The sequence below is a fragment of the Pleurodeles waltl genome, chromosome 7 (genome assembly GCF_031143425.1).
Source record: "Pleurodeles waltl isolate 20211129_DDA chromosome 7, aPleWal1.hap1.20221129, whole genome shotgun sequence".
In the NCBI taxonomy this organism is placed as follows: Eukaryota; Metazoa; Chordata; class Amphibia; order Caudata; family Salamandridae; genus Pleurodeles; species Pleurodeles waltl.
Genome location: NC_090446.1, coordinates 1,551,923,543 through 1,551,948,506, shown reverse-complemented (window position 1 = coordinate 1,551,948,506; position 24,964 = coordinate 1,551,923,543). Strand labels below are relative to the sequence as shown.

General features: G+C 52.8%; 1 protein-coding gene across 1 annotated transcript in view; it reads right to left on the bottom strand.

Moving 5' to 3' along the window:
- LOC138247470 (trypsin-like) overlaps nucleotides 1–24,964 on the bottom strand; it is a 78,931-nt gene that overhangs the window by 20,009 nt on the left and 33,958 nt on the right. The window contains exons 2-3 of the mRNA XM_069202091.1: nucleotides 17,361–17,620; nucleotides 13,955–14,091 (exon numbers count right to left, since the gene is read on the bottom strand). Of these exons, the coding sequence (XP_069058192.1) occupies nucleotides 13,955–14,091; nucleotides 17,361–17,613 (390 nt within the window). The 5' untranslated portion in view covers nucleotides 17,614–17,620. The remainder of the gene's footprint in view (nucleotides 1–13,954; nucleotides 14,092–17,360; nucleotides 17,621–24,964) is intronic.

The following is a 24,964-nucleotide window of genomic DNA, read 5'->3' as shown; positions in this document are numbered from 1 at the left end:
CCATCGATATGGGCTGTGGGGCATGTGTGCGTAGACCCGGGATGTGGGCTCTGGGTCACAGGTGGGTATGTGTGGGTACTGCACGCAGGGCGCTGGCAGCAGAGACCATCGATATGCGCTGTGGGGCATGTGTGCGTAGACCCGGGATGTGGGCTCTGGGTCACATGTGGGTATGTGTGGGTACTGCACACAGGGCGCTGGCTGCAGAGACCATCGATATGGGCTGTGGGGCATGTGTGCGTAGACCCGGGATGTGGGCTCTGGGACACATGTGGGTATGTGTGGGTACTGCACACAGGGCGCTGGCAGCAGAGACCATCGATATGGGCTGAGGGGCATGTGTGGGTAGACCCGGCATGTGGACTCTGGGTCACATGTGGGTATGTGTGGGTACTGCACACAGACCACTGGCTGCAGAGACCATCGATATGGGCTGTGGGGCATGTGTGCGTAGACCCGGGATGTGGGCCCTGGGTCACATGTGGGTATGTGTGGGTACTGCACACAGACCACTGGCTGCAGAGACCATGGATATGGGCTGTGGGGCATGTGTGCGTAGACCCGGGATGAGGGCCCAGGGTCACATGTGGGTATGTGTGGGTACTGCACACAGACCGCTGGCTGCAGAGACCATGGATATGGGCTGTGGGGCATGTGTGGGTAGACCCGGGATGTGGGCTCTGGGTCACATGTGGGTATGTGTGAGTACTGCACACAGGCCGCTGGCAGCAGAGGCCATCGATATGGGCTGTGGGGCATGTGTGCGTAGACCCGGGATGTGGGCTCTGGGTCACAGGTGGGTATGTGTGGGTACCGCACACAGGGCGCTGGCAGCAGAGACCATCGATATGCGCTGTGGGGCATGTGTGCGTAGACCCGGGATGTGGGCTCTGGGTCACATGTGGGTATGTGTGGGTACCGCACACAGGGCGCTGGCTGCAGAGACCATGGATATGGGCTGTGGGGCATGTGTGCGTAGACCCGGGATGTGGGCTCTGGGACACATGTGGGTATGTGTGGGTACCGCACACAGGGCGCTGGCTGCAGAGACCATGGATATGGGCTGTGGGGCATGTGTGGGTAGACCCGGGATGAGGGCTCTGGGACACATGTGGGTATGTGTGGGTACTGCACACAGACCGCTGGCTGCAGAGACCATGGATATGGGCTGTGGGGCATGTGTGCGTAGACCCGGGATGTGGGCCCTGGGTCACATGTGGGTATGTGTGGGTACTGCACACAGGGCGCTGGCTGCAGAGACCATGGATATGGGCTGTGGGGCATGTGTGCGTAGACCTGGGATGTGGACTCTGGGTCACATGTGGGTATGTGTGGGTACTGCACACAGGGCACTGGCAGCAGAGACCATGGATATGGGCTGTGGGGCATGTGTGGGTAGACCCGGGATGTGGGCTCTGGGACACATGTGGGTATGTGTGGGTACTGCACACAGTGCGCTGGCTGCAGAGACAATGGATATGGGCTGTGGGGCATGTATGCGTAGACCCGGGATGTGGGCCCTGGGTCACATGTGGGTATGTGTGGGTACTGCACACAGACCACTGGCTGCAGAGACCATGGATATGGGCTGTGTGGCATGTGTGCGTAGACCCGGGTTGTGGGCCCTGGGTCACATGTGGGTATGTGTGGGTACTGCACACAGGGCGCTGGCAGCAGAGGCCATCGATATGGGCTGTGGGGCATGTGTGCGTAGACCCGGGATGTGGGCTCTGGGTCACAGGTGGGTATGTGTGGGTACCGCACACAGGGCGCTGGCAGCAGGGACCATCGATATCTGCTGTGGGGCATGTGTGCGTAGACCCGGGATGTGGGCTCTGGGTCACAGGTGGGTATGTGTGGGTACCGCACACAGGTCGCTGGCAGCAGAGACCATCGATATGCGCTGTGGGGCATGTGTGCGTAGACCCGGGATGTGGGCTCTGGGTCACATGTGGGTATGTGTGGGTACCGCACACAGGGCGCTGGCTGCAGAGACCATGGATATGGGCTGTGGGGCATGTGTGGGTAGACCCGGGATGTGGGCTCTGGGACACATGTGGGTATGTGTGGGTACTGCACACAGGGCACTGGCAGCAGAGACCATGGATATGGGCTGTGGGGCATGTGTGCGTAGACCCGGGATGTGGACTCTGGGTCACATGTGGGTATGTGTGGGTACTGCACACAGGGCGCTGGCAGCAGAGACCATCGATATGGGCTGTGGGGCATGTGTGCGTAGACCCGGGATGTGGGCTCTGGGACACATGTGGGTATGTGTGGGTACTGCACACAGGGCGCTGGCAGCAGAGACCATCGATATGGGCTGTGGGGCATGTGTGCGTAGACCCGGGATGTGGGCTCTGGGACACATGTGGGTATGTGTGGGTACTGCACACAGGGCGTTGGCTGCAGAGACTATGGATATGGGCTGTAGGGCATGTGTACGTAGACCCGGGATGTGGGCTCTGGGACACATGTGGGTATGTGTGGGTACTGCACACAGGGCGCTGGCAGCAGAGACCATCGTTACGGTCTGTGGGGCATGTGTGGGTAGACCCGGGATGTGGGCTCTGGGTCACATGTGGGTATGTGTGAGTACTGCACACAGGGCGCTGGCTGCAGAGACCATGGATATGGGCTGTGTGGCATGTGTGCGTAGACCCGGGATGTGGGCTCTGGGACACATGTGGGTATGTGTGGGTACTGCAAACATTGCGCTGGCAGCAGAGACCATCGATATGGGCTGTGGGGAATGTGTGCGTAGACCCGGGATGTGGGCTCTGGGACACATGTGGGTATGTGTGGGTACTGCACACAGGGCGCTGGCAGCAGAGACCATCGATATGGGCTGTGGGGCATGTGTGCGTAGACCCGGGATGTGGGCTCTGGGACACATATGGTTATGTGTGGGTACTGCACACAGGGCGCTGGCAGCAGAGACCATCGATATGGGCTGTGGGGCATGTGTGGGTAGACCCGGGATGTGGACTCTGGGTCACATGTGGGTATGTGTGGGTACTGCACACAGACCACTGGCTGCAGAGACCATCGATATGGGCTGTGGGGCATGTGTGCGTAGACCCGGGATGTGGGCTCTGGGTCACAGGTGGGTATGTGTGGGTACTGCACACAGGGCGCTGGCAGCAGAGACCATCGATATGCGCTGTGGGGCATGTGTGCGTAGACCCGGGATGTGGGCTCTGGGTCACATGTGGGTATGTGTGGGTACTGCACACAGGGCGCTGGCTGCAGAGACCATGGATATGGGCTGTGGGGCATGTGTGCGTAGACCTGGGATGTGGACTCTGGGTCACATGTGGGTATGTGTGGGTACTGCACACAGGGCGCTGGCTGCAGAGACCATGGATATGGGCTGTGGGGCATGTGTGCGTAGACCTGGGATGTGGACTCTGGGTCACATGTGGGTATGTGTGGGTACTGCACACAGGGCGCTGGCAGCAGAGACCATCGATATGGGCTATGGGGCATGTGTGCGTAGACCCGGGATGTGGGCTCTGGGACACATGTGGGTATGTGTGGGTACTGCACACAGGGCGCTGGCAGCAGAGACCATCGATATGGGGTGTGGGGCATGTGTGGGTAGACCCGGGATGTGGGCTCTGGGACACATGTGGGTATGTGTGGGTACTGCACACAGGGCGCTGGCTGCAGAGACCATGGATATGGGCTGTGGGGCATGTGTACGTAGACCCGGGATGTGGGCTCTGGGACACATGTGGGTATGTGTGGGTACTGCACACAGGGCGCTGGCAGCAGAGACCATCGTTACGGTCTGTGGGGCATGTGTGCGTAGACCCGGGATGTGGACTCTGGGTCACATGTGGGTATGTGTGGGTACTGCACACAGACCGCTGGCTGCAGAGACCATCGATATGGGCTGTGGGGCATGTGTGCGTAGACCCGGGATGTGGGCTCTGGTTCACAGGTGGGTATGTGTGGGTACTGCACGCAGGGCGCTGGCAGCAGAGACCATCGATATGCGCTGTGGGGCATGTGTGCGTAGACCCGGGATGTGGGCTCTGGGTCACATGTGGGTATGTGTGGGTACTGCACACAGGGCGCTGGCTGCAGAGACCATGGATATGGGCTGTGGGGCATGTGTGCGTAGACCCGGGATGTGGGCTCTGGGACACATGTGGGTATGTGTGGGTACTGCACACAGGGCGCTGGCAGCAGAGACCATCGATATGGGCTGTGGGGAATGTGTGCGTAGACCCGGGATGTGGGCTCTGGGACACATGTGGGTATGTGTGGGTACTGCACACAGGGCGCTGGCAGCAGAGACCATCGATATGGGCTGTGGGGCATGTGTGGGTAGACCCGGGATGTGGGCTCTGGGACACATGTGGGTATGTGTGGGTACTGCACACAGGGCGATGGCAGCAGAGACCATCGATATGGGCTGTGGGGCATGTGGGGGTAGACCCGGGATGTGGACTCTGGGTCACATGTGGGTATGTGTGGGTACTGCACACAGACCACTGGCTGCAGAGACCATCGATATGGGCTGTGGGGCATGTGTGCGTAGACCTGGGATGTGGGATCTGGGTCACAGGTGGGTATGTGTGGGTACTGCACACAGGGCGCTGGCAGCAGAGACCATCGATATGCGCTGTGGGGCATGTGTGCGTAGACCCGGGATGTGGGCTCTGGGTCACATGTGGGTATGTGTGGGTACTGCACACAGGGCGCTGGCTGCAGAGACCATGGATATGGGCTGTGGGGCATGTGTGCGTAGACCCGGGATGTGGGCTCTGGGACACATGTGGGTATGTGTGGGTACTGCACACAGGGCGCTGGCAGCAGAGACCATCGTTACGGTCTGTGGGGCATGTGTGTGTAGACCCGGTATGTGGACTCTGGGTCACAGGTGGGTATGTGTGGGTACTGCACACAGGGTGCTGGCAGCAGAGACCATCAATATGGGCTGTGGGGCATGTGTGTGTAGACCCGGGATGTGGACTCTGGGTCACATGTGGGTATGTGTGGGTACTGCACACAGGGTGCTGGCAGCAGAGACCATCAATATGGGCTGTGGGGCATGTGTGTGTAGACCCGGGATGTGGGCTCTGGGACACATGTGGGTATGTGTGGGTACTGCACACAGGGCGCTGGCAGCAGAGACCATCGATATGGGCTGTGGGGCATGTGTCGGTAGACCCGGGATGTGGGCTCTGGGACACATGTGGGTATGTGTGGGTACTGCACACAGACCACTGGCTGCAGAGACCATGGATATGGGCTGTGGGGCATGTGTGCGTAGACCCGGGATGTGGGCTAGGGGGTCACATGCGGGTATGTGTGGGTACTGCACACAGGGCGCTGGCTGCAGAGACCATGGATATGGGCTGTGGGGCATGTGTGCGTAGACCCGGGATGTGGGCTCTGGGACACATGTGGGTATGTGTGTGTATGCACACAGACCACTGGCAGCAGAGACCATGGATATGGGCTGTGGGGCATGTGTGCGTAGACCCGGGATGTGGGCTCTGGGTCACAGGTGGGTATGTGTGGGTACTGCACAAAGGGCGCTGGCAGCAGAGACCATCGATATGGGCTGTGGGGCATGTGTGCGTAGACCCAGGATGTGGGCTCTGGGACACATGTGGGTATGTGTGGGTACTGCACACAGACCACTGGCTGCAGAGACCATGGATATGGGCTGTGGGGCATGTGTGCGTAGACCCGGGATGTGGGCCCTGGGTCACATGTGGATATGTGTGGGTACTGCACACAGGGCACTGGCTGCAGAGACCATGGATATGGGCTGTGGGGCATGTGTGCGTAGACCCGGGATGTGGGCTCTGGGTCACAGGTGGGTATGTGTGGGTACCGCACACAGGGCGCTGGCAGCAGAGACCATCGATATGCGCTGTGGGGCATGTGTGCGTAGACCCGGGATGTGGGCTCTGTGTCATATGTGGGTATGTGTGGGTACTGCACACAGGGCGCTGGCTGCAGAGACCATGGATATGGGCTGTGGGGCATGTGTGCGTAGACCCGGGATGTGGGCCCTGGGTCACATGTGGGTATGTGTGGGTACTGCACACAGGGCGCTGGCTACAGAGACCATGGATATGGGCTGTGGGGCATGTGTGCGTAGACCCGGGATGTGGGCTCTGGGACACATGTGGGTATGTGTGGGTACTGCACACAGGGCGCTGGCTGCAGAGACCATGGATATGGGCTGTGGGGCATGTGTGCGTAGACCCGGGATGTGGGCTCTGGGACACATGTGGGTATGTGTGGGTACTGCACACAGGGCGCTGGCTGCAGAGACCATGGATATGGGCTGTGGGGCATGTGTGCGTAGACCTGGGATGTGGACTCTGGGTCACATGTGGGTATGTGTGGGTACTGCACACAGGGCGCTGGCAGCAGAGACCATCGATATGGGCTGTGGGGCATGTGTGTGTAGACCCGGGATGTGGGCTCTGGGACACATGTGGGTATGTGTGGGTACTGCACACAGGGCGCTGGCAGGAGAGACCATTGATATGGGCTGTGGGGCATGTGTGCGTAGATCCGGGATGTGGGGCATATGTGCGTAGATCCGGGATGTGGGCTCTGGGTCACATGTGAGTATGTGTGAGTACTGCACACAGACCACTGGCTGCAGAGATCATGGATATGGGCTGTGGGGCATGTGTGCGTAGACCCGGGATGTGGGCTCTGGGTCACATGTGGGTATCTGTGAGTACTGCACACAGGCCGCTGGCAGCAGAGGCCATCGATATGGGCTGTGGGGCATGTGTGCGTAGACCCGGGATGTGGGCCCTGGGTCACATGCGGGTATGTGTGGGTATTGCACACAGGGCGCTGGTAGCAGAGGCCATGGATATGGGCTGTGGGGTATGTGCGCGTAGACCCGGGATGTGGGCCCTGGGTCACATGTGGGTATGTGTGGGTACTGCACACAGGGCGCTGGCAGCAGAGGCCATCGATATGGTCTGTGGGGAATGTGTGCGTAGATCCGGGATGTGGGCTCTGGGTCACATGTGGGTATGCACACAGGGGGCTTGCACACCTAGGATGCACAGAGGGGCATTGGGGGTACAGGTGACTTTCAGAGAGTTATAAGGGGCCTGAGGAACACTGTGGGTGTCTGCAGACAGTGCTGGGGAGGGTCATGTGTGAATGCAGACATCAGTAATGACACCAGGGCATTCAGTATGGCTGTTGATGCAATGGTGGAGTCTAACAGTGATGTCCACAGGAGGTTGGGGCTGGTGGGATGGGCATAGAACTGGTAGTTCATGATGCATCCAAAGGTGAGGGTGCCAGCATGAAGGGTAGGGTAATGGCAGCACAGAGAATATATCAACAAATGCTGGTCCCAGGGAACGGTGTAGGGCAGTAAGTCTAAACGTATGTAAAGAGGAATGGAGCTCTCAGAGTGCCTGGAAGGACAGGTAGGCAGGGGAGCTCTAGGGGTGTTTGTAAGGGCACAGGTGATGTACCTGACAGTGGTGCTCTCAGGGTGTTTGTAAGGACACAGATGATGTACCTGGCCCTGGCACTCTCAGGGTGTTTGTAAGGTCACAGGTTGTGTACCCGGCAGTAGAGCTCTCAGGGTGTCTGTAAGGACACATGTGGTGTACCAGGCAGTGGAGCTCTAAGGGTGTTTGTAAGGGCACAGGTGATGTACCTGGCAGTGGGGCTCTCAGGGTGTCTGTGAGGGCACAGGTGGTGTACCTGGCAGTGGAGCTCTCAGGGTGTTTGTAAGGGCACAGGTGATATACCTGGCATTGGCACTCTCAGAGTGTTTGTAAGGACACAGGTGAAGTATCAGGCAGTGGAGCTCCTGGGGTGTCGGTAAGGACACAGGTGATGAAGGTGTTTGTGAGGGCACAGGTGATCTACTTGGAATTGGAGCTCTCAGGGTACTTGTAAGGGCACAGGTGCTGTACCTGACAATGGTGCTCTCAGGGTGTTTGTAAGGACACAGTTGATGTATCTGACAGAGGTGCTCTCAGGGTGTCTGTGAGGTCCCAGTTGATGTATCTCGTAGTGGTGCTCTCAGGGTGTTTGTAAGGACACAGGTGATGTACCAGGCAGTGGAGCTCTCAGCGTGTCTGTAAGGACAGAGGTGATGTACCTGGCAGTGCAGCTCTCAGGGTGTTTGTAAGGACACAGGTGATGTACCCAGCAGTAGAGCTCTTTGGGTGTTCATAAGGGCACAGGTGCTGTACCTGGCAATGGTGCTCTCAGGGTGTCTGTAAGGTCACAGGTTATACACCCAGCCGTTGAGCTCTCAAAGTGTCTGTAAGGACACAGGTGATGTACCTGGCAGTGAAGCTCAAGGGGTGCTTGTAAGGACACATGTAATGTACCAGGCAGTGGAGCTCCAAGGTTGTTTGTAAGAGCACAGGTGATGTATCTGACAGTGGCGCTCTCAGGTTGTTTGTAATGACACAGTTGATGTACCAGGCAGTGGAGCTCCAATGGTGTTAGTAAGGGCACAGGTGATGTATTTGACAGTGGTGCTCTCATGGTGTTTTCAACGACACAGTTGATGTGCCTGGTAGTGGCGCCCTCAGAGTGTCTGTAAGGACACATGTGGAGTACCAGGCAGTGGAGCTCTAAGGGTGTTTGTAAGGGCACAGGTGATGTACCAGGCAGGGGAGCACTAGGGGCGTTTGTAAGGACACAGGTGATGTACCTGGCCCTGGCACTCTCAGAGTGTTTGTAAGGACACAGGTGATGTACCAGGCAGTGGAGCTCTCAGGTTGTTTGTAATGACACAGTTGATGTACCAGGCAGTGGAGCTCCAATGGTGTTAGTAAGGGCACAGGTGATGTATTTGACAGTGGTGCTCTCATGGTGTTTTCAACAACACAGTTGATGTGTCTGGTAGTGGTGCCCTCAGAGTGTCTGTAAGGACACATGTGGAGTACCAGGCAGTGGAGCTCTTAGGGTGTTTGTAAGGGCACAGGTGATGTACCTGGTGGTGGCGCTCTAAGGGTGTCTGTAAGGACAGAGTTGATGTACCTCACAGTGGAGCTCTGACGGTGTCTATGAGGGCACATGTGGTGTACCTGACAATGTTGCTCTCAGGGTGTTTGTAAGGACACAGATGATGTATCTGGCAGAGGTGCTCTCAGGGTGTCTGTGAGGGCCCAGTTGATGTATCTCACAGTGGAGCTCTCAGGGTGTTTGTAAGGACACGGGTGATGTACCAGGCAGTGGAGCTCTCAGGGTGTCTGTAAGGACAGAGGTGATGTACCTGGCAGTGCAGCTCTCAGGGTGTTTGTAAGGACACAGGTGATGTACCTGGCAATGGAGCTCTCGGGGTGTCTGTAAAGTCACAGGAGATGTATCTCACAGCTGAGCTCTCATGGTGTCTGGAAGGAAACAGAAGATGTACCTCACAGTGGAGCTCCCAGGGTGTCTGTAAAGTCACATGTGATGTACCTCAGACTGGAGCTCCCAGGGTGTCTGTAAGGTCACAGGTGATGTATCTCACAGTGGAGCTCTCATGGTGTCTGGAAGGAAACAGAAGATGTACCTCACAGTGGAGCTCCCAGGGTGTCTGTAAAGTCACATGTGATGTACCTCAGACTGGAGCTCCCAGGGTGTCTGTAACGACACACTTGATGTACCTCAGAGTGGAGCTCCCAGGGTGTCTGTACGGAAACAGGTGATGTACCTCACAGTGGAGCTCCCAGGGTGTCTTTAAAATCACAGGTGATGGACCTCACAGTGGAACTCCCAGGGTGTCTGTAAAGTCACAGGTGATGTACCTCACAGTGGAGCTCCCAGGGTGTCTGTAAGGAAACAGGTGATGTACCTCACAGTGGAGCTCCCAGGGTGTCTGTAAAGTCACAGGTGATGTACCTCACAGTGGAGCTCCCATGGAGTCTGTACAGTCACAGGTGATGTACCTCACAGTGGAGCTCCCAGGGTGTCTGTAAGGAAACAGGTGATGTACCTCACAGTGGAGCTCTCAGGGTGTCTGTAAAGTCACAGGTGATGTACCTCACAGTGGAGCTCCCATGGAGCCTGTACAGTCACAGGTGATGTACCTCACAGTGGAGCTCCCAGGGTGTCTGTAAGGAAACAGGTGATGTACCTCAAAGTGGAGCTCTCAGGGTGTCTGTAAAGTCACAGGTGATGTACCTCACAGTGGAGCTCTCATGGAGTCTGTACAGTCACAGGTGATGTACCTCACAGTGGAGCTCCCAGGGTGTCTGTAAGGAAACAGGTGATGTACCTCACAGTAGAGCTCCCAGGGTGTCTGTAAAGTCACAGGTGATGTACCTCACACTGGAGCTCCCAGGGTGTCTGTAAGGACACAGGTGATGTACCTCACAGTGGAGCTCCCAGGGTGTCTGTAAAGTCACAGGTGATGTACCTCACAGTGGAGCTCCTAGGGTGTCTGTAAGGACACAGGTGATGTACCTCACAGTGGAGCTCTCAGGGTGTCTGTGAGGACACAGGTGATGTACCTCACAGTGGAGCTCCCAGGGTGTCTGTAAAGTCACAGGTGATGTACCTCACAGTGGAGCTCCCAGGGTGTCTGTAAGGACACAGTTGATGTACCTCACAGTGGAGCTCCCAGGGTGTCTGTAAAGTCACAGGTGATGTACCTCACAGTGGAGCTCCCAGGGTGTCTGTAAGGAAACGGGTGATGTACCTCACAGTGGAGCTCCTAGGGTGTCTGTAAGGACACAGGTGATGTACCTCACAGTGGAGCTCCCAGGGTGTCTGTAAAGTCACAGGTGATGTACCTCAGAGTGGAGCTCCCAGGATGTCTGTAAAGTCACAGGTGATGTACCTCAGAGTGGAGCTCCCAGGGTGTCTGTAAAGTCACAGGTGATGTACCTCACAGTGGAGCTCTCATGGTGTCTGTAAAGTAACAGGTGATGTACCTCACACTGGAGCTCCCAGGGTGTCTGTAAAGTAACAGGTGATGTACCTCAGAGTGAAGCTCTCAGGGTGACAGGGCAGGTTACCACCAATACTGGCCGACAGGGCTGGTTACTACATATACTGCCCGACAGGGCTGGTTACCACCTATACTTCCCGACAGGGCAGGTTACCACCTATACTGCCTGACAGGGCAGGTTACCACCTATACTTACCGACAGGGCAGGTTACCACTTATACTGCCTGACAGGGCAGGTTACTACCTATACTGCCTGACAGGGCCGGTTACTACCTATACTTCCTGACAGGGCAGGTTACTACCTATACTGCCTGACAGGGCAGGTTACCACCTATACTGCCTGACAGTGCAGGTTACCACCTATACTGCCTGAGAGGGCAGGTTACCACCTATACTGCCTGACAGGGCCGGTTACTTCATATACTGCCTGACAGGGCTGGTTACCACCTATACTTCCTGACAGGGCAGGTTACCACCTATACTGCCTGACAGGGCCGGTTACTACCTATACTGCCTGACAGCGACGGTTACTATGTATACTGCCTGACAGGGCCGGTTACTACCTATACTGCCTGACAGGGCTGGTTACCACATATAGGGGGTCATTACGACCCTGGCGAAAGGCGGAGAAGCAGCGGTAAGACCGCCAACAGGCTGGCGGACTTTTTTGGGGAATTATGACCATGGCGGTTACAGCCATGGTCATCCACCGCTTCTCCGTTCCACCCGCCAGGGTGGAGACGACCGCTGGGCTGGAGACCTGGGTCTCCAGCCCGGCGGTCGTCACTATACCGCCGGCGGTATTTTGACCTGGCTGACTGCCATGGATGTCATGCGGTTTGGACCACCATGAAATCCATGGCGGTAAGCACTATCAGTGCCAGGGAATTCCTTCCCTGGCACTGATAGGGGTCTCCCCCACCCCCCACCCCCACCCGACCCCCTCCCCTATACCCCCCACTACCCCTGCCACCCCCCAAAGGTGGCAGGACCCCCCTCCCCACCCCGACCCCCAACATCACATCACACATACACACATGACACGCACGCAGGCACCACCAACACACATACACGCACACACACCGACATACATGCCAACATCCACACACACAGTCATACACGCACACCAATAATGCACACATACACGCACACAACCATATAGACATACCTACAGTCATACACGCACTCACACACCCCCACTACATACACACAGGCACACCCCCATGCACCCACACAACACCCCCCCACCACCCTCCCCTAACGGACGATCGACTTACCTGGTCCGTTGATCCTCCGGGAGGAGACGGGAGCCATGGGGGCTGCTCCTCCGACACCACACCATCAACAGGACACCGCCACGCCGAATATCAGGACGTGATTCGGTGGGCGGTGTTCTGTTGAGGTGGCGGTGGAGGTGGAGCAACCTCCACTTCCCCGCCGCCCGCCAGTATGGCTGTTGGCGGCTCACCATCCGAAAAAGGACAGAGAGCTGCCAACGGTCATTATAGGCCGAGCGGCAAACCACCACCACTGGCGGTCTTCCGCACGGCGATCCCTCGGCGGTCTTGTAAAAAGACCGCCGAGGTTGTAATGACCCCCATAATGCCTGACAGGGCAGGTTACCACCTATAATGCCTGATAGGCCAGGTTACCACCAATACTGCCTGACAGGGCAGGTTACCACCTATACTGCCTGACAGGGCAGGTTACCACTAATACTGCCCGACAGGGCCGGTTACTACATATACTGCCCGACAAGGCAGGTTACCACCTATACTGCCTGACAGGGCCGGTTACCACCTATACTGCCTGACAGGGCAGGTTACCACCTATACTGCCTGACAGGGCAGGTTACCACCTACACTGTCTGACAGGACAAATTACTACCTATCCTTCCTGAGAGGACAGGTTACCACCTATACTGCCTGACAGATTACCACCTATACTGGCTGACAGGGCAGGTTACCACCTATACTGCCTGACAGGACAGGTTACTACCTATACTGCCTGAGACTGCAGGTTACCACCTATACTGGCTGACAGGGCAGGTTACTACCAATACTGCCTGACAGGGCAGGTTACCACCTATACTGCCTGACAGGGCAGGTTACCATCTATACTGCCTGACTGGGCAGGTTACCACCTATACTGTCTGACAGGGCAGGTTACCACCCATACTTCCTGATAGGGCAGGTCACTACCTATACTTCCTGAGAGGACAGGTTACCATTTGTAATGCCTGACAGGGCAGGTTACCACCTATACTGCCTGACAGGGCAGGTTACCACCTATAATGCCTGACAGGGCCGGTTACCACCTATACTGCTGACAGGGCAGGTTACCACCTATACTGCCTGACAGGACAGGTTACCACCTATAATGCCTAAGAGGGCAGGTTACCACCTATACTGCCTGGCAGGGCAGGTTACCACCTATACTGCCTGGCAGGGCAGGTTACCACCTATACTTCCTGATAGGGCAGGTTACTACCTATACTTCCTGACAGGGCAGGTTACCACCTAAACTGCTTGGCAGGGCAGGTTACCAGCTATACTGCCTGGCAGGGCAGGTTACCACCTATTCTGCCTGACAGGACAGGTTACCACGTATACTGCCTGATGGGGCAGGAACCTTATAAGTACTTCTATCTCTACTTTTCACAGTGTATGTTTACAAACCGAGGGGCTAGAGGACTGTATGTTTGTGTATTGCCAGTGTCTTGGGCTCCTTCATACGCTACAGAACAGTGGCTTTGTCTTGGTGTTGCCAGTGCTTGTTGAAAACAATACTGCTGAGTGAGACTTACTTTGCCTTTTGGCTACTGTTGTGCCCTTAAAGTTTCATGGCTAGTGCAAACTCTCCACTGTTCCCTAAAGCTAAACAAATACTACTCTTACACACATGCATACAGAAGACGGAATTATTGAATATCTGACCAGGATCACAGACATTGAACAAGTGGGGGAGTCAGGAATAGACTGTGTAGTCCCGCATATCAAGAAGAACCAGGTGTGAGATGCTCTGGAGAGGCGAGGGTGGCCTTACCTTGCAGGAGTCTTTCCCGCCATCCATGTACCCGGCACAGAACATGTTCTTGGTGATCCTGCCAGGATAGGCATTTGTGCAGGTGGATCTGGTCAGAACTGGGACAGCCAGGCACTGCAAGAGGACAGGATAGCCAACTGCAAGACAGAAGAAAGCTCGCTCAGAGTTTACCAACAACTGCAAGAGAGACGCAAGCTCACTCAAAGTTTACCAATAAATCCAAGAGTGAAGCAAGCTCATTCAGAGTGTACCAACAACTGCAACTGAGACGCAAGCTCACTCAGAGAGAAGCAATCCCACTCAGAGCTTACCAACAACTGCAAGACAGAAGAAAGCTCGCTCAGAGCTTACCAACAACTGCAAGAGAGACGCAAGCTCACTCAGAGAGAAGCAATCTCACTCAGAGCTTACCGACAACTGCAAGAGAGACGCAAGCTCACTCAGTTTACCAATCAATCCAAGAGCGAAGCAAGCTCATTCCTGGTGTACTAACAACTGCAAGAGAGAAGCAAGCTCACTCAAAGTTTACCAATAAATCCAAGAGTGAAGGAAGCTCATTCCGAGTGTACTAACAAGTGCAAGAGAGAGGCAAGCTCAGAGTGTACCAACAACTGCAAGAGAGAAGCAAGCTCACCCAAAGAGACGAAAGCTCGCTCAGAGAGTACCAACAACTGCAAAAGAACAGCAAGCTCACTCAGAGTGTATCAACAACTGCAAGAGAGAGGCAAGCTGGCTCAGAGTGTACCAACAACTGCAAGAGAGAGGCAAGCTCACTCAGAGTGCACCAACAACTGCAAGAGAGAGGCAAGCTCAGAGTATACCAACAACTGGAAGAGAGAAGCAAGCTCACTCAAAGAGATGAAAGCTCGCTCAGAGAGTACCAACAACTGCAAAAGAACAGCAAGCTCACTCAGAGTGTATCAACAACTGCAAGAGGGAGGCAAGCTCGCTCAGAGTGTACCAACAACTGTAAGAGAGGGGCAAGCTCACTCAGAGTGCACCAACAACTGCAAGAGAGAGGCAAGCTCAGAGTATACCAACAACTGCAAGAGAGTAGCAAGCTCGCTCAGAGTGTACCAACAACTGTAAGAGAGGGGCAAGCTCACTCAGAGTGCACCAACAACTGCAAGAGAGAGGCAAGCTCAGAGTATACCAACAACTGCAAGAGAGAAGCAAGCTCACTCAGAGAGAAGCAAGCTCACTCACAGTGTACCAACAACTGCAAGAGAGGGGCAAGCTCAGAGTATACCAACAACTGCAAGAGAGAAGCAAGCTCACTCAGAGAGAAGCAAGCTCACTCAGAGTGCACCAACAACTGCAAGAGAGAGGCAAGCTCAGAGTATACCAACAACTGCAAGAGAGAAGCAAGCTCACTCAGAGAGAAGCAAGCTCACTCACAGTATACCAACAACTGCAAGAGAGGGGCAAGCTCACTCAGAGTGCACCAACAACTGCAAGAGAGAGGCAAGCTCACTCAGAGAGAAGCAAGTTCACTCAGAGCTTACCAACAACTGCAAAAGAACAGCAAGCTCACTCCGAGTTTACCAATAAATCCAAGATAGAAGCAAACTCTCTCAGAGTGTACCAACAACTGCAAGAGAGAAGCAAGCTCACTCAGTTTACCAATAAATCCGAGTGAAGGAAGCTCACTCAGAGTTTACCAATAAATCCATGAGAGAAGCAAGCTCATTCAGAGCTTACCAACAACTGCAAAAGAACAGCAAGCTCACTCAAAGAGAAGCAAGCTCACCCAAGGTGTATCATTCTGGAGGAAGAGGCAGCAGCAAAGGAAAGTAATTTTGAGTAGTAGTTCATGAACACAAGGGCAACAATAGGTGTGTGGGCCTCAGTTGTTTCAAGTATCATCACACCAGCAACCTAACCCATCTCAACAGCATCGTAACACATCCCACCAGCATCTTATTTAATCCATCTCACCAGCAATTTACCATATCCCTCCAGCACATACCACCAGCAAATGAACTTACACCATCAGCAGCCTAAACCCTGTCCACTGTTAGCGTAACTCCATCCCACCACTGGGTAACCCATACCTTCAGCATCTGAGCCTCAGGCTGCCGTTAAAAATTACACTAAAAATAGCGCAGTTAAAGCATGTAAATTTTACTTCGCTATTTTTAGGGGGTCCCCTAACACCATAGCGCCATCACACAGGCACCCTAAAGTTATTGCATCAGGACCCGGTCCAGTTCCCACCAGCAGACTAACCCATTACACCACCACCCTAACCCATCACACCAGGTGACTAACCCCATCCCACCATCACACTGACCCTACTGCATGAGCACTGAACCCCATCACATGAGCGCCCTAACCCATCACACCAGGTGACTAACCCCATCCCACAATCACCCTAACCCTACTGCATGAGCACAGAACCCCATCACATGAGCGCCCTAACCCATCACACCAGGTGACTAACCCCATCCGACCATCAACCTAACCCTACTGCATGAGCACACGAACCCCATCACATGAGCGCCCTAACCCATCACACCAGGTGACTAACCCCATCCGACCATCAACCTAACCCTACTGCATGAGCACACGAACTCCATCGCATGAGCGCCTTAACCCATCACACCAGGTGACTAACCTCATCCCACAAATCCCACAATCCCCCTAAACCCAACACGCGAGCATGCTAACCTAACCCTATCCCACCAGCACACTAACCCCATTGTACTTGCACCCTAACCAAACCCCACCAGAAGACTATCCCCATCACTTCAGCACCCCAGTCCTATTGCACGTGCAGCCTAACCCCATCCCACCATCACCCTGACCCTACTGCATGAGCACACGAACCCCATTGCATGAGCACCCTAACCCATCACACCAGGTGACTAACCCCATCCCACCATCACCCTAACCCTACTGCATGAGCACAGAACCCATCCCATGAGCGCCCTAACCCATCACATCCGCACCCCAACCACTTTGCGCGAAGACCAAAACTCCATCACATGAGGACCATAACTCTACTGCACCGGCAGATCATTCCCATTACGTCACCACCCCAATCTCATTCCATGTGAACCTACCCCCACCACCCCAGCACCCCAAACACATCGCACAACCACCCCAGCCACATGAGTTGAGTACCACCCCATCCTCCAGCCAATGAGAGTGAGGTGCATTGCACATGAGAGTACTCTAAAATTACTGATCAAACAACCCTTTCATGTACCCCAGATCGGCTCCTTACAAGGTGTGGGGACCATGAGACTTGATGGATCGACTCCTGACCTGGCTTCTTAACGTGTACATGCTGTTACAGTTCTGACCCCTACTGCATGCTTCCTCACTTAGGACTGCTTTTGCCCTTCCCTAGGGACTGTTTCTAGCCACCTCTGCTGCTGCTCGGGGCTGGCTTGTGTCTTACCTCCAGAGGTGAGAACGTTGCCCCAGCCAGAGACCAGGCATCGGCTTCCCGCAGTGGGGCAGCTGGTGGCCATCTTGATGGGCTGCACATATTTGTTGAACTTTGCACGGGTTGACAATTTGACCAGCATGAAGTCGTTGTCGTTGTTGCCTTTGTTGTAGTTGGGATGGCTGATGACCTTGGCTACCTGGAGGCGCTGCTCGGTCCCTTCTGCGTATGCGGTGTCGTGTTCACCCAGGTGGGCCACCAGCATCTCTGCACTGAAGAAGAAAGAGGTATGGAAACTTGAGGCACAAGGTGAGGCAGTCAGCTAAGCCTGTTACACAAAACAACTTGGGCAGTCCGATGAAGGACTGAACTCCCAAGAGTGAACCCGATGAAGGACTCAACTCACAGTCCGGTGAAGGACTCAACTCCCCAGAGAGAACCCAATGAAGGACTCAACTTAAAGTCCAATGAAGGACTGAAGTCTTAAAAGTGAACCCGATGAAGGACTCAACTCACAGTCCGATGAAGGTCTGAACTTCTCAGAGTGAACCCAATGAAGGACTCAACTCACAGTCCAATGAAGGACTCAACTCACAGTCCGGTGAAGGACTCAACTCCCCAGAGTGAACCCAATGAAGGACTTAACTCACAGTCCAATGAAGGACTGAAGTCTCAAGAGTGAACCCGATGAAGGACTCAAATCACAGTCCGGTGAAGGACTGAACTTCCCAGAGTGAATCCGATGAAGGACTCAACTCACAGTCCGATGAAGGACTTAACTTCATAGAGTGAACCCAATGAAGGACTCAACTCACAGTCCAATGAAGGACTCAACTCACAGTCCAATGAAGGACTCAACTCACAGTCCAATGAAGGACTCAACTCACAGTCCAGTGAAGGACTCAATTACCCAGAGTGAACCCAATGAAAGACTTAACTCACAGTCCAATGAAGGACTGAAGTCTCAAGAGTTAACCCGATGAAGGACTCAAATCACAGTCCGATGAAGGACTGAACTTCTCAAATTTGAGCCCTTTATGGCTGTAGCATTGTCTCCATTCGCACGCGCACTTTTTTATCAGATTTAGAATTGGGTCTCTCCCTTTATGCTCCTTAACGTATAAATGGTCCAGCTCCACCAATAGATCTAAGTCCTGCCCGATGGGTTGCAAAAATGAAGAGTCTGTTTCACATGTTTTTTTTCATTCTCATGCATACCACAAACAAAGAGCTCTTTGGGTCACCCCCCTTTGCAAACACATAGGTGTCAGGTCCTGCTCACATGCTGAGAGAATTTTAAAATCTGATTCATCTGTCCAGATAGTTTTATCAGTGGCAAAATTCCTTGAATCAATCTGGCGCCTTAGATTATCAATTTTAAAGAACAAGACTGGGTAGCTATTTTTTAGATTTATTTATGTATATTTATTGAATTCCGATGCATGATTTTAGCTGTCAATTTGTGGTATTATGGATATTGTCGCACCATATTATTGATTATTTATGGACTTTGGGAATTGGTCTCTTGTTGAGTGGAACTTTTTATTACTGGAGACATATATTTCATGTTTATTTTGTTTGGATCTTAACTTTCCTCAATTTTCCTAACTCTTCCATTCTGTTTTTATTTCTAGTGTTTTCCTTCTTTTAAAATCTGATGTGCATTGTACTTTTATGGTATGTTTTTACATACCGAAATAAAGTTAAATGATGATGATGATGATGACTGAACTTCTCAGAGTGAACCCAATAAAGGACTCAACTCACAGTCCAATGAAGGACTCAACTCACAGTCCGGTGAAGGACTCAACTCCCCAGAGTGAACCCAATGAAGGACTTAACTCACAGTCCAATGAAGGACTGAAGTCTCAAGAGTGAACCCGATGAAGGACTCAAATCACAGTCCGGTGAAGTACTGAACTTCCCAGAGTGAACCCAATGAAGGACTCAACCCACAGTCCAATAAAGGACTGATCTCTCAAGAGTGAACCTGATGAAGTACTCAACCACAGTCCAATGAAGGACTGAACACCCACGCACAGACCGAAAAAACACTGAGCTCCCAATAGTGAACCCAATGAAGGACTCAACACACAGTCAGATGAAGGACTGAACTCCCATGAGTGAACCTGATAAGGACTCAACTCACAGTCCGGTGAAGGACTGAACTCCGCAGAGTGAACCCAATTAAGGACTCATCTCACATTCCAATGAAGAACTCAACTCACAGTCCAATGAAGGACTGAACGCCCACTCATAACCCGATAAAGGACAGAGCTCCCAAGAGTGAGCCCCATAATGAACCTGATGAAGGACTCAACTCACAGCCTGATGAAGGACTGATCTCCCAAGAGTGAACCTGTAGAAGGACTCAACTCATAGTCTGATGAAGGACTGATCTCTCAAGAGAGAACCTGATGAAGTACTGTAGGAGGCTGGACTGGCTTGTAGTGAGTACCAAGGGGTACTTGCACCTTGCACCAGGCCCAGTTATCCCTTATTAGTGTATAGGGTGTCTAGCAGCTTAGGCTGATAGATAATGGTAGCTTAGCAGAGCAGCTTAGGCTGAACTAGGAGACGTGTGAAGCTACTACAGTACCACCTAGTGTCATATGCACAATATCATAAGAAAACACAATACACAGTTATACTAAAAATAAAGGTACTTTATTTTTATGACAATATGCCAAAGTATCTTAGAGTGTACCCTCAGTGAGAGGATAGGAAATATACACAAGATATATATACACAGTAGCAAAAATATGCAGTATAGTCTTAGAAAACAGTGCAAACAATGTATAGTTACAATAGGATGCAATGGGGAAACATAGGGATAGGGGCAACACAAACCATATACTCCAGAAGTGGAATGCGAACCACGAATGGACCCCAAACCTATGTGACCTTGTAGAGGGTCGCTGGGACTATTAGAAAATAGTGAGAGTTAGCAAAATAACCCTCCCCAAGACCCTGAAAAGTGAGTGCAAAGTGCACTAAAGTTCCCCTAAGGACAAAAGAGTCGTGTTAGAGGAATAATGCAGGAAAGACACAAACCAGCAATGCAACAACTGGGGATTTCCAATCTAGGGTACCTGTGGAATAAGGGGACCAAGTCCAAAAGTCACAAGCAAGTCGGAGATGGGCAGATGCCCAGGAAATGCCAGCTGCGGTTGCAAAGAAGCTTCGACTGGACAGAAGAAGCTGAGGTTTCTGCAGGAACGAAAAGGGCTAGAGACTTCCCTTTTGGTGGACGGATCCCACTTGCCGTGGAGAGTCGTGCAGAAGTGTTATCCCGCCGGAAGGACGCCAACAAGCCTTGCTACACGCAAATCGTGCGTTTGGCGTTTTTGGACGCTGCTGGGGCCCAGGAGGGACCAGGAGGTCGCAAATTGGACCTGAAGAGAGAGGGGACGTCGAGCAAGACAAAGAGCCCTCACTGAAGCAGGTAGCACCCGGAGAAGTGCCAGAAACAGGCACTACGAGGATGCGTGAAACGGTGCTCGCCGAAGTTGCACAAAGGAGTCCCACGTCGCCGGAGACCAACTTAGAAAGTCGTGCAATGCAGGTTAGAGTGCCGTGGACCCAGGCTTGGCGGTGCATGAAGGATTTCCGCCGGAAGTGCACAGGGTCCGGAGTAGCTGCAAAGTCGCGGTTCCCAGCAATGCAGCCCAGCGAGGTGAGGCAAGGACTTACCTCCACCAAACTTGGGCTGAAGAGTCACTGGACTGTGGGGGTCACTTGGACAGCGTCGCTGGATTCGAGGGACCTCGCTCGTCGTGCTGAGAGGAGACCCAAGGGACCGGTAATGCAGCTTTTTGGTGCCTGCGGTTGCAGGGGGAAGATTCCGTCGACCCACGGGAGATTTCTTCGGAGCTTCTGGTGCAGAGAGGAGGCAGACTACCCCCACAGCATGCCCAAGCAGGAAAACAGTCGAGAAGGCGGCAGGATCAGCGTTACAGAGTTGCAGTAGTCGTCTTTGCTACTATGTTGCAGGTTTGCAGGCTTCCAGCGCGGTCAGCAGTCGATTCCTTATCAGAAGGTGAAGAGAGAGATGCAGAGGAACTCGGCTGAGCTCATGCATTCGTTATCTAAAGTTTCCCCAGAGACAGAGACCCTAAATAGCCAGAAAAGAGGGTTTGGCTACCTAGGAGAGAGGAAAGGCTACTAACACCTGAAGGAGCCTATCAGCAGGAGTCTCTGACGTCACCTGGTGGCACTGGCCACTCAGAGCAGTCCAGTGTGCCAGCAGCACCTCTGTTTCCAAGATGGCAGAGGTCTGGAGCACACTGGAGGAGCTCTGGACACCTCCCAGGGGAGGTGCAGGTCAGGGGAGTGGTCACTCCCCTTTCCTTTGTCCAGTTTCGCGCCAGAGCAGGGGCTAAGGGGTCCCTGAACCGGTGTAGACTGGCTTATGCAGAATTGGGCACATCTGTGCCCAATAAAGCATTTCCAGAGGCTGGGGGAGGCTACTCCTCCCCTGCCTTCACACCGTTTTCCAAAGGGAGAGGGTGTCACACCCTCTCTCAGAGGAAGTTCTTTGTTCTGCCATCCTGGGCCAGGCCTGGCTGGACCCCAGGAGGGAAGCTGCCTGTCTGAGGGGTTGGCAGCAGCAGCAGCTGCAGTGAAACCCCAGGAAGGGCAGTCTGGCAGTACCAGGGTCTGTGCTACAGACCACTGGGATCATGGAATTGTACCAACAATGCCAGGATGGCATAGAGGGGGCAATTCCATGATCATAGACATGTTACATGGCCATATTCGGAGTTACCATGGTGAAGCTACATATAGGTAGTGACCTATATGTAGTGCACGCGTGTAATGGTGTCCCCGCACTCACAAAGTTCAGTGAATTGGCTCTGAACAATGTGGGGGCACCTTGGCTAGTGCCAGGGTGCCCTCACACTAAGTAACTTTGCACCTAACCTTTACCAGGTAAAGGTTAGACATATAGGCGACTTATAAGTTACTTAAGTGCAGTGTAAAATGGCTGTGAAATAACGTGGACGTTATTTCACTCAGGCCGCAGTGGCAGGCCTGTGTAAGAATTGTCAGAGCTCCCTATGGGTGGCAAAAGAAATGCTGCAGCCCATAGGGATCTCCTGGAACCCCAATACCCTGTGTACCTCAGTACCATATACTAGGGAATTATAAGGGTGTTCCAGTAAGCCAATGTAAATTGGTAAAAATGGTCACTAGCCTGTCAGTGACAATTTGGAAAGAAATGAGAGAGCATAACCACTGAGGTTCTGATTAGCAGAGCCTCAGTGAGACAGTTAGTCACTACACAGGTAACACATTCAGGCACACTTATGAGCACTGGGGCCCTGGGTTACCAGGGTCCCAGTGACACATACAACTAAAACAACATATATACAGTGAAAAATGGGGGTAACATGCCAGGCAAGATGGTACTTTCCTACAAGTACTCAACCACAGTCCAATGAAGAACTCAGCTACCAAGACTGAACCCAATGAAGGACTCCACTGACAGGCGGATGAAGGACTGAACTCCCAAGACTAAACCAGATGAAGGATGGAACTCTCAAAGCAGACACAAGAGCCGACTCAAGCCTAAATAACTCTCAGTGGCATATTTACAAGCCCCTTGTGCACCCTTGCATCACATTAGCGTCAATTTGTTTTACGCTAATGTGGTGTTAAAGTGGCCTTTTCGTAGAGCTATATTTACAAAGTGACACACTGTGCCACATTGTGCAGAGTGCAGCACACATAGAAAAAGTAAAAACGAAGAGAAATAAAGTAATTTCTCCTCGTTGCACCTCTGGGTTGGCGTTAGTTTTTGCTGCAGTCTCGGGTTTATGATCCCTTGCAAATTTGGGGCAGCTTCAAATTGCAATGTGAGTCGCAGTGGCACGTGCACAGCAACACCCCTTGCACGTCCCTTCCATGCTAAGTGATGCGTGTGAAGGGCTGAATTTACAAGGTGGCGTTGAGTCACAAAAAGCAGCTTAACACCACCTTCTACATACGGTGTAAAACATTGCGCACCGGAGCGTCGCTAAAATTGACTCTCCAGTGGCGCAAGGGCTTGTAAATGAGGCCCCTGGTGCTGAGCTCCTCTTCTCCTCCAAGACTTTGGGCCTGATTTAGAGTCTGGTGGATGGGATAACTCTGCCACAAACGTGAAGGATATCCCATCCACTGAACTACCATCCTATGGAAATCATAATATAGCGGATCAGATTTCCGCCTCGTTTGTGACGGAGAAACGCGTCTACCAAACTCTAAATCAGGCCCTAAGTCAAGTCCAACAGTACTTAAGCCCCAAAATCTACCTCCTTCCAGTGTCCAGCAGTGTAAATCACTGGTATACGACTGAAATCCCAAGGATGAGGAATCACCAGTAGTCAAACAGGCAGTGGAAATCTCTTTGTGGATGGAATTACTGACTGCCTGACTGACCAGCTCCTCTTTTCCTGCAAAGAGATTATTCTGGAATGCTTGGATCTCCTTTTGAAAAGACGGACAACACTCATACTCCCCTGTTCACCTTCTCTCATACCTTGAAAGTTAATAAATAAATGAGTAGCACTGTACTCCACACTGTAAGATTCTACCATTTCTTTGAGTTTGGAAAAGAATGTCTTCATCTGAGTTGGGCATCGTCTTGTACCGGAGTGATTGGACCATTGCAAATCCTCCGAGCAATGCTTCCTATCCTCCATAAACCAGACGTCAAAGACACAACCACTGGCAAAACGGAACCACTGATAGCTAAACCCTGAAACCTACATTCACTCGGCGGTATTACCCAAGGTGTGCATGAATGACCTTTGCAGTCTACTTGTGAGGTATCATAGCAGGATATACTCTCGTCTAGACTGCGTCTACCCAACCGAGCGAGGGAAATAGGTGGGATTGATAAGGACATCAACAGTATGCGGACTGCCTCACTGTCCTCCAAAATAAGATGAAACAGGTCTTCCTCCTGCATCCATGTCCTCCTGCTTCCAGAAAACAGAAAGACCTCTAAGAAAACTTTCTACCTCGCTTAACCCACCATCCTGGGGAAAAGGAAATGAGGTGGGCACAATCCACCCAAGACAACTATTCAGGCTTCTCCCAAGTCAGTCCATGCAACACAATGAGGTCAGAGAATGAGCCTGTAATTGCTCCTGCAAGATCAAAGCTTTCAAAGATTCAGCTGACCATGAAAACCTGATGACCCAGGGACAGTCCCGTTCACAGGAACGCCTTCCTCCACTGTCTGGGCTGTCTTCATGGACTACCTCACAGATCCACCCCCAGTCACTGACCAAAGAACAGGCAGATGCCAAGATACCTACAGATCAAAAGCATGGGGCACGTTTGACCAGTCTTCAAGTATTCCCCTCCAGGTCCACGTCTGGTGAAAAATTACTAACCCATTAAACTTCTCAATTTTCTAACAAACATCCTTGAATGACTTCTTGGCAAGCAACAGGGTGAATATACTGGCAAACATAGGCTCCCAGTCAGCAATCATCGTTAGTCATAGCACTAAAATTGCCTTACTTAAAATCGTTAACATCGCTTTAAGTCCCTTCTCCCCTTTTGTCCTTCTCGATTTGTCTCTGGTCTTCAATAATGTTCAATAATTCCTTGACACTTAACTG